General features: G+C 37.2%; 1 protein-coding gene across 4 annotated transcripts in view; it reads left to right on the top strand.

The window, feature by feature from the left end:
- The window catches only part of Acap2 (ArfGAP with coiled-coil, ankyrin repeat and PH domains 2), a 116,429-nt gene that overhangs the window by 31,352 nt on the left and 70,220 nt on the right, over positions 1-14,857 (top strand). For all 4 annotated transcript variants that reach the window (XM_070029879.1, XM_070029877.1, XM_070029878.1 and 1 more), the window contains exons 2-4: positions 1,972-2,029; positions 12,390-12,509; positions 13,257-13,310. In XM_070029879.1, the coding sequence (XP_069885980.1) occupies positions 1,972-2,029; positions 12,390-12,509; positions 13,257-13,310 (232 nt within the window). The remainder of the gene's footprint in view (positions 1-1,971; positions 2,030-12,389; positions 12,510-13,256; positions 13,311-14,857) is intronic.

Here is a 14,857-nt window from a genome sequence, read left to right as displayed (position 1 = left end):
TAAATGTATGTCACCAGATTTAGAAGTAGAATCATAAACTGTTAGAGTGATTCAAAGATCACACAGAGGTGAAATAGGTAGCTCTGGAAATAGTTTTGAATCTTAATGTTTTTTGCTCCATTCCACTGCCTGAGACTGTCTTACCTAGGATTTGGAATAGTTTTGTGGGAGGTTAGTCTCTTCCCACTATCTGATTAAATCACTTCTTAGTTACTTCTAAAGCTAATTGTTGGAAAATAGTTTATCAAGAAGATATAGGAAGATGAAATAAGACTGGGAAGTGTCCACTCATCGAGCACTTACCTGGTGTGTGTGAGGTCCTGGGTTTAGTTACCAGCATTAAAAAACAACAAAAGAAAAAAAACTAAGCAGACTTAAAGTAGGGTGAGTTAGACTTTATTATATATAACTTTTAATGTAAAATCTTATTTGTCCTTAAGAAAGTTCTAATTGGTACTATATATTGTTTTCTATAAATTTCCAATTTGGGAACATTGCATTGTATTGTTATAAAGTGCTAACTAGTATTAGAACTCATTCTTTTTTTAAAAATATTTTTATGATCTATAAGTAGTTGTACAAAGGAGTCACCATTTTCCAAAGAGTATTTGGAAACATACAATGCATCTTGATCATGTTGCCCATTATTCTCTTTTGTGAAAAAGTATCTGTCTTACTATTTATTTTCTGATTTTTATACAGTCTACCCTTTGCTAAAGTTTCTATATTAATTTTTCTGCATTATAGGAAAATAAAAGCTAATACTATTCTGAGTTACCTTTATTTTTATTATTATTGTAAAGGTGATGTACCAAGGGGTTATGGTTACATAAGTCGGGTACTGAGTACGTTTCTTTTAGACAGTGTCACCTACCCCTTTCCTCGCTCTCCCAGTTTTTCCCTCCTGTCCTCATCCACAAGTTGTATCATTCATTTTCAACATAGTATCTAGTGAATACCATTGCTGCATTTGTTCACCCTTTTTGTCCCTCCCATTTTTTGCCTCTTTTTACCCTCCCAAAGACAGATAAACAAGACAAAGAGATAAAAAAAAATACAAACAACAAAGTAAAAACCTCGTTTCTATTTTTCTGAATTATCGCTAAGATAAAAGCTTCTTTGGTTGTCAGTATTACAGTGGCTTGGCTGCAGGTGTTTTCTTGGCTGGAAATCTGATTAAATTTTTTAATTAATTGTAAAGATACTGTACAAAGGGGTTAGAGTTACAAGAGTAAGGTAATGAGTACATTTCCTATTGAGCATAATCCCCTACTATCCCTTCCTTCCCCACCTCTCCAACTACTCCCTTCCCCCGCCCCCCAAGTGGAAATCAGATTTTTTAAGGGTCAACTTTTAACATTTTCTATTCAGATTTTTTTAAAGCTTTTTTTAATGTGTGATTTTGGGTGATATTATTTGATTAATAGCTATCTAGCTATGAATCTAGCATTTGTTTTTACAAACTCTTAGTTATTTAAAAAATTAATGCAGAACTGGGCATGAATGGCTTCCTCCTGTAATGCTAGCTACTTAGAGGCAGGATTGTGGTTTGAAGCTAGCCCAGGCTAGTCTATGAGGCCCTTATCTCCAAATGACTACCAAAAAAACCTGAAGTGGAGCTGTGACTTAAGTGGTAGAGTGCTAGTAGCATTGAGCAAGAAAACTCAGGGACATGTCCAGGCCCTGAGTTCAAGCCCTAGCACCAGAACCACAAACAAACCATGCAAAATAGCTTTAATTACTGATTTAATTTGAATAATACTAATGCTTTTATTACATCGGCCTAATGAAACTTCTCATTGTCCCAAACAAAAGTTCTATGTCTGCTAAACTACACGATTATGAAGTATTTGTTTTTTATAAAATAATTACTCTATGTAAAGTAGAATTGGAAACTATATCTTTATTTAAAGTTATTATTCAAGAGTACATTTAAATAAATGAAAATTTACTTATATTTAACTTTTCTAGGGCTGCTTTGGAAGAAGTAGAAGGAGATGTGGCAGAATTGGAACTGAAGCTTGATAAGGTAATTTTTTAAGAATTTTAAAATAGTAATTCTTTTCCATGAGTAATGATTAGTATCTTCAGTCATACTGTAGATAGTTCATTTTAATTTATATCTCTATCAGGGTAAGTGCTATTATTCCAGTTTTACACTTGAAGAAATTAAGGATAGAGATACTGAGTAGCTTATTTATTTGAAACTAGAATATTAAGTGCCAAAGCAAGAATTTTTTTTTTTTTTTTTTTTTGGTCTGGTCGTGGGGCCTGAACTCTGGGCCTGGGCGCTGTCCCTCAGCTCTTCAGCTCAAGGCTAGCACTCTACCACTTGAGCCACAGCGCCACTTCCGGCTTTTTTCTTTTTGCTTATGTGGTGCTGAGGAATCAAACCCAGAGCCTCAGGCATGCAAGGCAAGCGCTCTACCACTGAGCCACCTTCCCAGCCCCCCAAAGCAAGAATTTGTAACAAAATTCTGACTTAAAAGTTTGCTAAGTATCTTGTGGATTGTATTTATCCTTTTGGATGCTTAGTAGATTTTATATATAACCTTGACCATCATTGATTATAAATTTAGATGTGATCTGGTTTAAGTATAAAAATTTAAAATGCTCATTCCATTTTTAAGAAAATATAAGAAATGCTTAGTGATTGTTGCAGCCATCTTCTGTATAAGGGTAAATATACATTATCTTGCTTCTATATTAATTGTTGATAATATTTTTTGGCTAGCTATACAAGAAGTCTGTCATGTACCAGGCAGATACTAAAATGAGCAAGACATGACTTCTGATATTTATTCATTCCTCTGCAACTATTGTTAGCTAAATCTCTTCAAATGTTTAGAGATAAATCATAGGCATGTATTTGAAATACCTTTTCTGAAAAACAATTTCTATTTGTGTAATTATTATAAAACATATTGCATGTAAAGTAATGCATCTCAAATTTTACATTGGAATCACCTGAGGTCTTATCTGTTGAAAGCATAGATTCTGATTCAGTAGATCATAACACCAAAAAAACCCCACAGACTGAAATATTGTCATTTGGTACTAGAAGTCTTAAGCCTGATTTAGAGCTCTCTCTTCCAAAGGGCATGGTAGAAATTTGACAGTTTTAACCTGGAGTTATTTTTCTCTTCTCTCCCCAAAGTTCCATAGTTGCTTGTATGTTTCTCTTCTTTAAGATCTTGATCCCTTATAAAATGTACCTCTCATATGTTTTTTTTTTAATTGTGAAAATTCTGTACAGAGGGGTTACAATTACATGGGCAAGATAATGATTTGTTACGTCAAAAACCTTTCAACTTTGGCGGGGGGGTGGTGGGGGTTTAGGGGTGGTGGTGGGGAGATGGGAAGGGATGGGAAGGGGAAACAAAGGAGGAGGCAACAATGCTTGATAAGAAATGTACTCATTATCTTGCTCTCTCACATGTTTTGAAGCAATTATTTATCATTTTTACTTTAGAACTATGGGCATTGATAGGGAGAAGTAAATCTGAGGAACACAGAAGTGCTTATTAGTGAAGGTGTTGGCGTTGAGGAACTAGTAGGGGTTGGCAGAAAGGAGGAGGGGTTGCTCAAGATTATTTTAGTGATTTCTTAACTGTTCAGGGCAAGTTCCACCTATAATATCACTGTAACTTGTACCAATGACAGGCTACACTAGCTAGATGACTTAGGTCATGTTTACTTTGCTTATAATGTATGCTACCAGTAGTTAAAAGTTTTTTCTCGTGAGTAATGCTTCATGAGCGGCATTGCTTATTGGGCCTAATGACTTGTCCCTTCTGTAAGGTGTTCTAGAATAGACAACATTATATTGTGTCATAGTTGTCATATAGATATAATTTCTGTATTGGTTGCATTTTTTCACTGGTGTGCTTGTTCCTATTTATTTAAGTGCACATCATTTGAATCTCAGCTCAGTTGCTACCAAACTTTGGCTCTTTTTCTTGTATTGCATTATTTCTTGAGTAGGTTTCCACTTAAGCTATTATAACATTATTGTAATTTTTAGTTTGTAGCTTAGCCTAGTAGTTAAGAGCATGAAACTTGTAGCTACTTTGAATTTGAACAGGGTTCTGCCAGTTAGTAACTATATGACCTGGACAAACTAATTGCCCTTTTTGTGCTTTGGTTTCTTTATCTTCTAAAGGGGGAAATATGAGTATATGTTTATTTCCTGTTATAAGAATAAGGTCACCTAATATATATATACCGAGTGCCTAACATGGTTCTTAACTCATTCTAAATGAATATTGATGATGGTGATGTTTCTTCAATAGACTATAAGCTCCTTGAAAACAGTCTGTCTTTTAAAACACACACAAACATAAGACCCTCATTTGGTGTGCACTTACTTGGCACAAAGTCCTGTGTTTACTTCTGTTAGCTCTAATCTTCCGGATAATGTTGCAAAGTTCATGTCATCTCCAGTTTGCACATGAAAAAGTGAGAATTAAAGAGTGTGTTATTCAAAGATAGAAAATAAGCTTTTTACATTCCTGTCATCTGTGCTTTAGTAAAGGAAATATGAAATGAATGAATTGGTGCAACTACTTTGATAATTTTGAGTAATTTGATGTTTCTTCTTTCTTTTTTTTGTCAGTTGTGGGGCTTGTACTCTGGTCCTGGGTGCTGTCTCTCAGCTCTTCAGCTCAAGGCTAGCACACTATCATTTGAGTCACAGTGCCACTTCCGACATTTACTCTTAAATAGAAACATTTCTCTTTGTAAGTCCGGTCGTGGGGCCTGAACTTTGGGCCTGGGCACTGTCCCTCAGCTCTTCAGCTCAAGGCTAGTGCTCTACCACTCGAACCACAGCGCCACTTCCGGCTTTTTTCTTTTTGTTTATGTGGTGCTGAGGAATCAAACCCAAGGCCTCATGCATGCAAGGCAAGCACTCTACCACTGATCTACCTTCCCAGTCCCCTTTTTTTCTTTTTTTGATATGGAATCTTGCTAAGTAGTCCAGACTAGTCTAGAACTCTTCATTTGTTCTTTCAGTCTCTTTAAGTGCTGGCATTATGACAAACACTGCCATTCTTAGTTGTCTTTGTGTTTCTGTCTGCATTCTTAAGTCCTTCCTCTTTGAGAGCTGCAATGTGTATGTGTGTGCTTCTGCTCCTTACAGTTTTCCCCTAACTCCTGTGATAGTGACCTCTGAGCTAATCCTGTCACCTGTTTTCCGGTGCCATATTCTGTGCCTCCTCACATTTGTAAGCTGTGAGATCTGGAATGCTGATAGGCTGCTTTCTCACTTGTGCCTCCAGTTCTTCCAGTTCTCAGCCTCATTGTTGCGGCTGTTCTTCAAGTTTACCTAGACCTCTGTTCTTTTCAGCCTGTTTACTTGTGATGTCTTAGATCACTTACAAATTCACTTCCGTATACTTTTTTTGGGGAGGGGGATTTTTTTAGTTGAGGAAAAAGTTCACTTAACATAAAAGCTTCCGCTTAAAAATCATTTTTAGTATACTCATACTGTTGTGTAGCAGTTGTCACTCTCAAATTCCAAACTCTTTCGTTACCCCCAAAGAAAGCCATACTTGTTAGCAGTCTCCTGTCTTTTCATCCTCTGACAAGTAAATTTACTTTCTGACTCTTGATTTTCCTAAGCCTCCTGAGTTCTGGGATTGCAGGCGTTTGCTTCCAGGTCTGCAAGCATAATATGTTGTAACATGTATCAGTTCTTTGTTTTCATGGAGTAAATTACATGCTCTCTTTTTGCTTGTTTGTTTGAGGAGGCAGTATTTGGGATTGAATTCAGGGTCTTGTGTCTTCTCAGCCATACTCTCCTCTCCCCTCCCTCTTACCCCCTGTTTCTCTCTCTCTGCTTTTGTCTCTTTTTGAGGTAAAGTGTCACTTTTTGCCCAGGATGGACCTTAGATCTTGATCCTCCTACTTATATCCTCCTGAGTTTGGGATGACAAGTGTGCATCACTCTGCCCGAGTTGTTGGTTGAGATGGGATCTTGCTAACTTTTTTCCTGGGCTTGCTTTGAACCTTAGTCCTCCTGATCTCCTATTCCTGAGGAACTAGGATTACAGATGTGAGCCACCTGACCCAGTCTGAATTATGCTCTTTCATGGATATAACACATTTGTTTATCTAGTAATCAGCTGATGGGCATTTGAGTTGTGTCTCTTCTTTCAGTCTGCTCTTAATTTACATTAAAATTTCTCCTTAGAGGCCTTCATTTCCTTTTTATCTATCTCCCACCCATTTTAATTCTGTTTTATTTTTAAAATTTTGTTTTACTCTGGGACAGCCTCTTGCTGTGTTGTTCAGGATGGTATTGAACTTCTGAACTCAGTAATTCTCCGTCCTCTTTGTGCTTGTGAGAATTCGTTCTCCAGCATCTACAGCTGTGCCATACAGCCCTACAGGAGATATTATGTAACTGTTGAAACCCACTGATAGGTACAGAGTCCTGAAATTCTTGATGCAAAACAACTTTTCTAGATGCAGTCCCTCTTTTGTTACTTTTAGTAAGCTCTTCAGTTGATCATTATTTTTGCAGGATGCACTACTTTGTCCTTCATTCTTAGCAGAATGATCTTTTCTGCTTGGTGGGAATATCTTTAGTTCTGTTCCAAACTAGAATGTACAATCTGTTCTTACCTTTTGTCTCCCATTCAAGTAATAAAATTATCTCTTTATATAAACCCTCTACTTCATTGGCATTTTGCTTCAGTCTTCTCTCCTTTCACTATCACCTCTTAAGTAGGTTCAGCTCTGCTTCTTAGTAAAAATCAAACAAAAGCAAACAACAATTAGAAGATTTATCTGAAAAAAGAGCAAAAATCTCTGCTGAGTAACCTACATGTGCCTGTAAGTTTGTACCAAGATCTTTATGTGAGGTATCTTACCTTTTACAGAACCAGTCTGGTTAGTGCCATTTTTGTCACAGAGGAGGGAACTGAAGTTTGCTGAGGCTAAGATCACCCATACCGACTTAGATGGCAAGCAGGATCTGACTAGGATCTGAACCTAAATAAACTGAGCTGAGAACCTTTCTTTTAACAATTCTATTTTGTTAACATTCTCCTACCCCTTTCAAGGAAACCTTTAATTATTTAATTGATTGAATAAGGAATAATATTTATGTGGGATAAAATTCAAAGGAAAAGAAAATGTGTGCCCAGGGAAAATTAGTCACCTTTTAGTCTCTTTGCGAGAGGAGCACATTGACCTAGTTTCTTAAGTGTTCTTAAAGAAGCTTCTAATTCTGCTTTTTAGTACAATGACTTTCATTAAAAAAACAAAACAGAACACAACCATGAGTACTATTTTACATTGATTTTCTTTCCTCATTTATGTTGGATGTTATTATTTGTTATTCAACTGTCCCCTGACCTTTTTTGGCACTGGGGATTTAACTCAGGGCCTTGCATATACTAAGCTGCTAAGCACACCTTCTACTGCTGAGCTATAGCCCTAACCCTGTTTCATGTTTTTATGGCTGACTTTTATTATAGTAATTTATTCAGTTGGTTACTGATGGACATTTAAGATTGCACCAATATCTTACTGTAACTGCAATGAATAACTGCAGATATGTCATAATGTTTATGATTGAATGTATCTATGATAACATTTAAAAATTAAATTACTAGGCTAAAGATTATGTGTGTTTTAAGTTTTGAGAGTTCTTGTTAAATTGCCTTCTGTAGAAATATTACCAATTTCTATTCCCCACTAATGGTGTCAGAATACTGTTTTCCATACCTACTCTCTCTATAATATGTTATCAAACTTTTTTTAGCTGTAAAAAAACAAGGTAATTTTCATTAATTTTAGTAGAAATGAGGTTAGATATCTCTTCATGAGTTCTAAGACACATTTTTTTTTTTTGATCGGTTGTGGGGCTTGAACTCTGGGCCTGGGTGCTGTCCCTCAGCTCTTCAGCTCAAGGCAAGCGCTCTACCACTTGAGCTACAGCGCCACTTCTGGTTTTCTGGTGGTTTATTGGAGATAGGAGTCTCATGGTCTCTTCTGCCCGGGCTGGCTTTGAACCGCGATCCTCAGATCTCAGCCTCCTGAGTAGCTAGGATTACAGGTGTGAGCCACCAGCGCCCGGCTTCTAAGACACATTTTTATATCCTTTCCTTGGAAGTTTTCTGTGTATGCCTGTTAACTCATTATTTCTAGTGGATGGTTGGGTTAAGTTTAGAATGACTTGTGTGGCTTTTCTCATGGTATGGAAATTAGTCTCTTGTAATTTGTTGCTAATACTATTTTCCCATATTGTGACTTGTATCTTGACTGTTACAATGTTTTTGCTATAGAAATATTTTATTTCGTTTTTTGGTGCCAGTACTGGAACTTGAACTCAGGACCTCAAGCTTTCACACTTTTTTTTTTTTTTTTGGTCTGTCATGGGCTTGAACTCTGGGCCTGGGCGCTGTCCCTCAGCTCTTCAGCTCAAGCCAGCACTCTACCACTTGAGCCACAGTGCCACTTCTGGTTTACTGGTGGTTTATTAGAGATAAGAGTCTCATGGAGTTTCCTGCCTGGGCTGGCTTTGAACCTCGGTCCTCAGATCTCAGCCTCCTTGAGTAGCTAGGATTACAGGCGTGAGCCACCAGTGCCTGGCTTCACTCTGCTTTCTTGCTCATAGCTGTATCATTTGAGTTGTACGTTTAGTCTAGCCTTTTGCTAGTTAATTGGAGATGGAATCTCAAAGAATTTTTCTCTAGCTGGCGTGGTAGTGAGATCCTGTTAAGCTCCTAGAACTACAGGCATGGGCCATAGGGCCCCGAGAACATATTTTATTTTTATGTAGTTCATTATCCTGTACCTTTTGAGCTTCACACTGATTTTCAGAAAAACTTTTTTTCATTTTGAGATTATCAAAAACAGTACTTGTTTTTTCTTGGTTTTACAATTTTTTTTTTTTTTTTGGGTCCGGTCATGGGGCCTGAACTGTGGGCCTGGGCACTGTCCCTTAGCTCTTCAGCTCAAGGCTAGCGCTCTACCACTTGAGCCACAGCACCACTTCCGGCTTTTTTTCTTTTTACTTTATGTGGTGCTTAGGAATCAAACCCAGGGCCTTATGCATGCAAGGCAGGTGCTCTGCCACTGAGCCACCTTCCCAGCCCCACAATTTTTTTTTTTTTTACAATTTTTTATATGTAAATATTTCATGTAAATATTTGGGACTTAGAATCAAATAGATTTTTTTTAATTTTTATTTTTTGGTCTTTTCCTTTTTGGTAGTGGGGATTGAACCCAGGATGTTGCACTTGCTAGGCAAGTCCTTTGTCGTTGAGATACATTCTAGCCCAAGAATCAAATATTTCCTATTCCCCTTTAGATCAATAGTGTCCCTAATGTCAAGTTAAATACTGCACTGTCCAACCTGCTGTAATATTATTTATATTTTTATTTTTTTTTTGAGGGTGTCTTCTCTTCCATTGATCAGCTTCTTCGTCTTTATTACCAAACTGCAGTTACTGTACTTTTTTTTTTTTTTTTAAGGCTAATGTTCTTATTTTGAGAGTTTTTCAAAAAATTTCTTCCAAGCTGGATGCTGGTGGTTTCACTCCTATAATCCTCCTATCTACTCAGGAAGCCAAGATTTGAGGATCATGGTTCAAAGCCGGCCATGCAGGGAAGTCTGTGAGAATCATATGTGTAATATATTATCAAAAAGCTAGAAGTGGAGGTATAGCTTAAGTTGTATGGCACTAGCCTTGAGCAGAAGAGCACAAGGCAGTGCGTAGGCCCTGAGTTCAAGCTCACAGCCAACAAAAAAATCTTTTCTCTTTTTACATATTGGTTACTACATATAGACTTACTGTATATGAATTAGTTTTACTGTTGTAATGCATCTTATTATATAAAAACTAGATTTTTGTTGTTGTTGTTGTTGGTCATAGGGCCTGACTCTGGGCCTGGGCTCTGTCCCTCAGGTCTTCAGCTCAAGGCTAGCACTCTTACCACTTGAGCCATAGTGCCACTTCTGTTTTTTTCTGTGGCACTGAGGAATCAAACCCAGGGCCTCATGCATGCAAGGCAAGCAATCTTCCTCTGAGCCACCTTCCCAGCCCACTGGATAATTTTAAAAGACATCTCTGCCACCATCTCCCTTCCCTCCCCTCCCCTCCCCTCCCTTCTCTTTTTCTCTTTCTTTTTCTCCTTCCTTCCTTCCTTCCTTCCTTCCTTCCTTCCTTCCTTCCTTCCTTCCTTCCTTCCTTCCTTCCTTCCTTCCTTCCTCCCTCCCTCCCTCTCTCCCTCCCTCCCTCCCTCCCTCCCTTCCTTCTTTTCTTCCTTTCTTTCTTTCTCCAATATTGAGACTTGAATTTAGGGCCTAGGTACTGTCCCTGAGCTTTTTAGTTTAGGATTGCCACTCTACCACTTTACAGTGGTACACTGTAAAGTGTACACAGCTCCAATTCTGCCATTTTTGTGGTTAATTGGAAATAAGCATCTCTTGGATGTATCTGCCTGGGATTGCTTTGAATCCTGATCCTCAGATCTCAGTTTTCTAAGTAGCTGGGATTATAGGGATTATAGGCCTGAGCCTTCAGAGCCTGGCTTGCTACCATTTCTTACAGCGAAAGAAATGTGGAAAATAGTGAAAGGTATACAGTTGATCTTATGGGAATGTGTTCTGTAAAGAGAATTCCATGGTAAAATATTTTTTGAATATCTGAATATCTTGCAACATATTATATCTCTTCTCTTGAATACACATTGATATTAAAAACTCCTGGTCCGGAAATGTAGCTCAATGGCACAGTAGTGGCCAGGCATGTGTAAGACTAGTTTCTATGTTCAACAATGCAAAACAAACGAACAAAAAAAACATAAAGCACCTAAAAGTTTAGTAGTATCCTGTGGTTTCTTTTCTAGACATCCTTCTGTGATCTTCACTGTCTCAAATCAGGTGATTTTCTTTGTTTGCTCACGGATGGCCTTGTCATAGCACTTGGTGTTTGTGCCTTATGGAATTTATCTGCCATTTTTGGTTAGAATCAGAGCTCCTTGAAAACAGAGTGCAAGTTTAACTTTTGATTCTCTAAGCTTTAGGGCAGCAGTCCTATTTTATTTTATCATATGTGTGTTTATGATTTCTAAGTAGTAGTACAAAGAAATTGTTAGTTTTAAATTATACTCGAGTTCCCTTTGTAGTTTTTGTGGTTCTCTTCAAGATCTCTCCCCTTTTCCCTTGCTCTAGAACCCCTTTCATTTTTCCTTCATCCCAGAGGTGTTCCACCACTCCTCCTCTTCCTTCTCCTCTGTGTCTCTGTCTGAATGAAAGACATAAGAAGGAAAGGAAAAAAGGAGGGAAAGGGAATGAAAGAAGTAAGGCAGATGGAAAGATAAGAATAAGGGTGAGAGAATGAGAACAAGCAAAAGAGAAAGACAGCTTTCACTGCACAATGCTCAGACCCATAGGCCTTAGAGAAATTTTTTCCAATAATAAGTTGATTAATCAAATTCAGACAACTGCTTTGATAGAATTATATTAAAACTATGAATATGACTTTATTAACCCACATACCAGTTTACTTACCTTTCCTCCAGTGTACCGTAGTTATTTTAATTTTTTAAAAATTATCTTTATCATACTTTTCTTCTAGGAGCTCCTTTTTTGGGGGGGGTAGTTTAGGGATAGAAACTAGGACCGCAGATTGTTTCTAACATATTTATAAGATGATTTCTTCGTTGCTTTTTATGTCCCTCCCCCACGGTATAACCCCTGCGTTCACTGTATTTGATGTTGGTATAATTTGTGGAAGGGAAGGAAAAAAACAAATTGTTTAACTAGGGATACGGATGGACCCATTGCAACAATGAGATGTACAAGTTGTTATGTCGAAAAACAAACTTTACAACTTTGGTGGGGGTGGGGAAGATGGGGTAGGGGGGTGAGGGGGGGTAATGGGAAGGAATGGGAAGGGGAAACAAAGGAGGAGGCAACAATGCTTGATAAGAAATGTACTTGTTATCTTGCCCATGTAATTGTAACTTACACTCTCTGTACGGTATTTTCACAATTTAAAAAAAAAAAAAAAGAAAAGAAACTAGGGCTGCAGGCCTGGGCAAGTGCTCTTACCATTGAGCTACATCCCCATCCTTTCTCCCAGTAGAGACTTTGAATCTTTAGGGATTTAATTTATGGGGTTGAATTTAATTTGATAAAATTATTATGTTTTTGTTATTATCAGACAGTCTCTGGGTCCTAAAAGGTCACCTTTTTGGAACAACTTTTCTGTGAGTTTATAAGTCAAAGAAAAAATAATTTGTTTTGGGCTTATTGGTGAAGTATAATTTATCTTAACTAGGTTAACTCCCATAATTGCCAAGACTTGTTCAACTAAGTAACATAAAATTATTTCGAACCTGATGTAATACTTTTTTCTCTTTTTTTTCAGCTTGTGAAACTTTGTATTGCCATGATTGATACTGGAAAAGCCTTTTGTGTTGCAAATAAACAGTTCATGAATGGGATTCGAGACCTAGCACAGTATTCTAGTAATGATGCTGTAGTTGAGGTCAGTATTATTAAAATAACAGGTAAACTAATTGTTACTAATAATTATAGTGATATTTAAAACTAGAAGTAGAAAAGGTATCACCCCTTGTTGTTACGACCTATAAGGCTGTCTACCAAGATGGTTAGCTGTAAAGGTTAATTTGCGATGTATGTGTCTAGCATCAATACTAACCCAGCTTCTCAGTGTTTGGCCACTTTACTAAATTTGCTAGCTGCTAAATGAGCTGAACCAACATCTGCCCAAGGGTCTGAGCTGGGAGGCACAGGTTACCAGTAGCTGCTTATTGAGACAAACACAGAATGTGAGCCAGTTGAGAACAGGACCTAATGTGTGTATGTGTACTGTTTGCTTCTGGTGAGCCTGCTGCCTTGGTTAGCTTGAATCCTTTGTTGCACCTGTGTAGTCTTATGTTATTTATTCCAAGATGATAATAAATGATGAAGACGTAGGTGTGCTTTGATGGTGAATTAATCGATAGATATTTAAAGGGGCACAGTATTAATAGCCTCAAGACAATTTTACATTCATACCATGGGTAGGACAAAGCTATTGCTTGAACTTTTCTAGGTTGTATGTTACCACATGTAGACTTGACCTCTCTGCAGAGCATTTCTATGAATAAGTGAGATTGTTCCTGGAAGAAAATGCTGTTATGTACAATGTTACTTGACCTGTCAGAATTGCTAACATAACATTTTTGTGGCTTTTAAATGACTTAATTTTCTTTTTGTTTCTGTCTTATAGACAAGTTTGACCAAGTTTTCTGACAGTCTTCAAGAAATGATAAATTTTCACACAGTAAGTGTCAGTAAGTAGGTACTACTATTGGCTATGTTAATATTTTAGTATTTTCTTTGACCAACAGTATTTTTATGACAATACTGAAGTTGATTTAATGACTTTAGTTGGTCCATGAGTTTTTAATTGGCTGTGTGTGTATGTGGCTGTGGCAGTGAGAGAGGAAATGTACACACTTAAATTTTCTTTTCTAATGTGGTAAACTATTAGTAGTAATGAAACATTCATTAAAACTCCCACTCCCTATTTTAAGTTCTGGCTTTGCTAGTTTTTAAGCATTTATTTAAGAATAAAAAAGTATAAGTCATTAGGTGTGTTGGCATATCCCTGTAATCCTAGTGCATAATGGAGTATTGTGAATTTGAGGCTAGCTTGGGGCTACATAGTAAGTTTTGGTTCTGCTTGGGCTGGTTCAGTAAACAAACAGTAAATGTCACTTTAAATTTAACCTCTGCTTCCTCCTCCTCCACCTCCTCCTCTACTACCACTAACACCACTACCTCTTCCTCTTTCTCCTCTTCCTTCTGGTCCTGTCCCTCTCCTCTTCCTTCTTTTCCTCCTTTCCTCTCTTATTTCTGGACACTTGAGCCTTGTCCCTCAGCACATAGCATTTTAAGATACACATATCTTTAAATCCTATTCTAAGAAGTATTTATAGATATGTCTAAGAGTTGAGGGCATTTCTCCTTTAAGAATGAGGAGTATGCTGGACGCTGGTGGCTCATGCCTGTAATCCTAACTACTCAGGAGGCTGAGATCTGAGGATCGCAGTTCAAAGCCAGCTGGGGCAAGAAAGTCCGTGAAACTCTTATCTCCAAAAAACCACCAGAAAACCGGAAGTGGTGCTGTATGTAGCTCAGGTGGTAGAGCGCTAGCCTTGAGCTGAAGAACTGAGCCACAGTGCTCAGGCCCAGAGTTCAAGCCCCACAACCGACCAAAAAAAAAAGATTTAGGAGTATATATTACTCTTGAAATGTCACAAAATGCCTTTATATATTGAATTAATTTACAGAAAATATGGAAACTTGTAAGTTATAGATTTCATTTTTCAAGAAATGAATAGGGCTGTCATAAATTTTGGAGCACTTAATAATTAGCAGCTATTACAATAGTATCCACATTTGTATTTATGAAATCTAATTTTTGTTTTTAGTGAATTTGAGCTTCTTAATTTTTTATCATTATATTGTGGGTGAATTTACATGAACATATTTATTTTCAATTGCAGTTCAAATTTTAGCTGTTCCAAAATTGACAAGTTACTGACCTTAGTGCCTGTCTGAATTTTCTTGAATATATACCTAGCTGAAATTGCTAGGTCATATGGCAGTTCTGTATTTGCCTTTTTGAAGAGCCTCCAAACTGATTAATTTTAATTTTAATTTTTAAAAATTATAGTCATTTTAGTAAGACTAAAGTAGAATCTCATTTTGGTTTTGGTTTATATTTCCTAGTGACTAATGAATACTGAGTATGTTTTGTGTTCTTATTGGCTATTTGTATATTGTCTTTTGCCATTATTATCATTGCTGCCCCTTGAAGTCCTT

Source organism: Dipodomys merriami, unplaced genomic scaffold (genome assembly GCF_024711535.1).
Source record: "Dipodomys merriami isolate MVZ:Mamm:240054 unplaced genomic scaffold, mDipMer1.0.p SCAF_2, whole genome shotgun sequence".
In the NCBI taxonomy this organism is placed as follows: domain Eukaryota; kingdom Metazoa; phylum Chordata; class Mammalia; order Rodentia; family Heteromyidae; genus Dipodomys; species Dipodomys merriami.
This window is presented reverse-complemented; position numbering and strand designations above follow the sequence as displayed.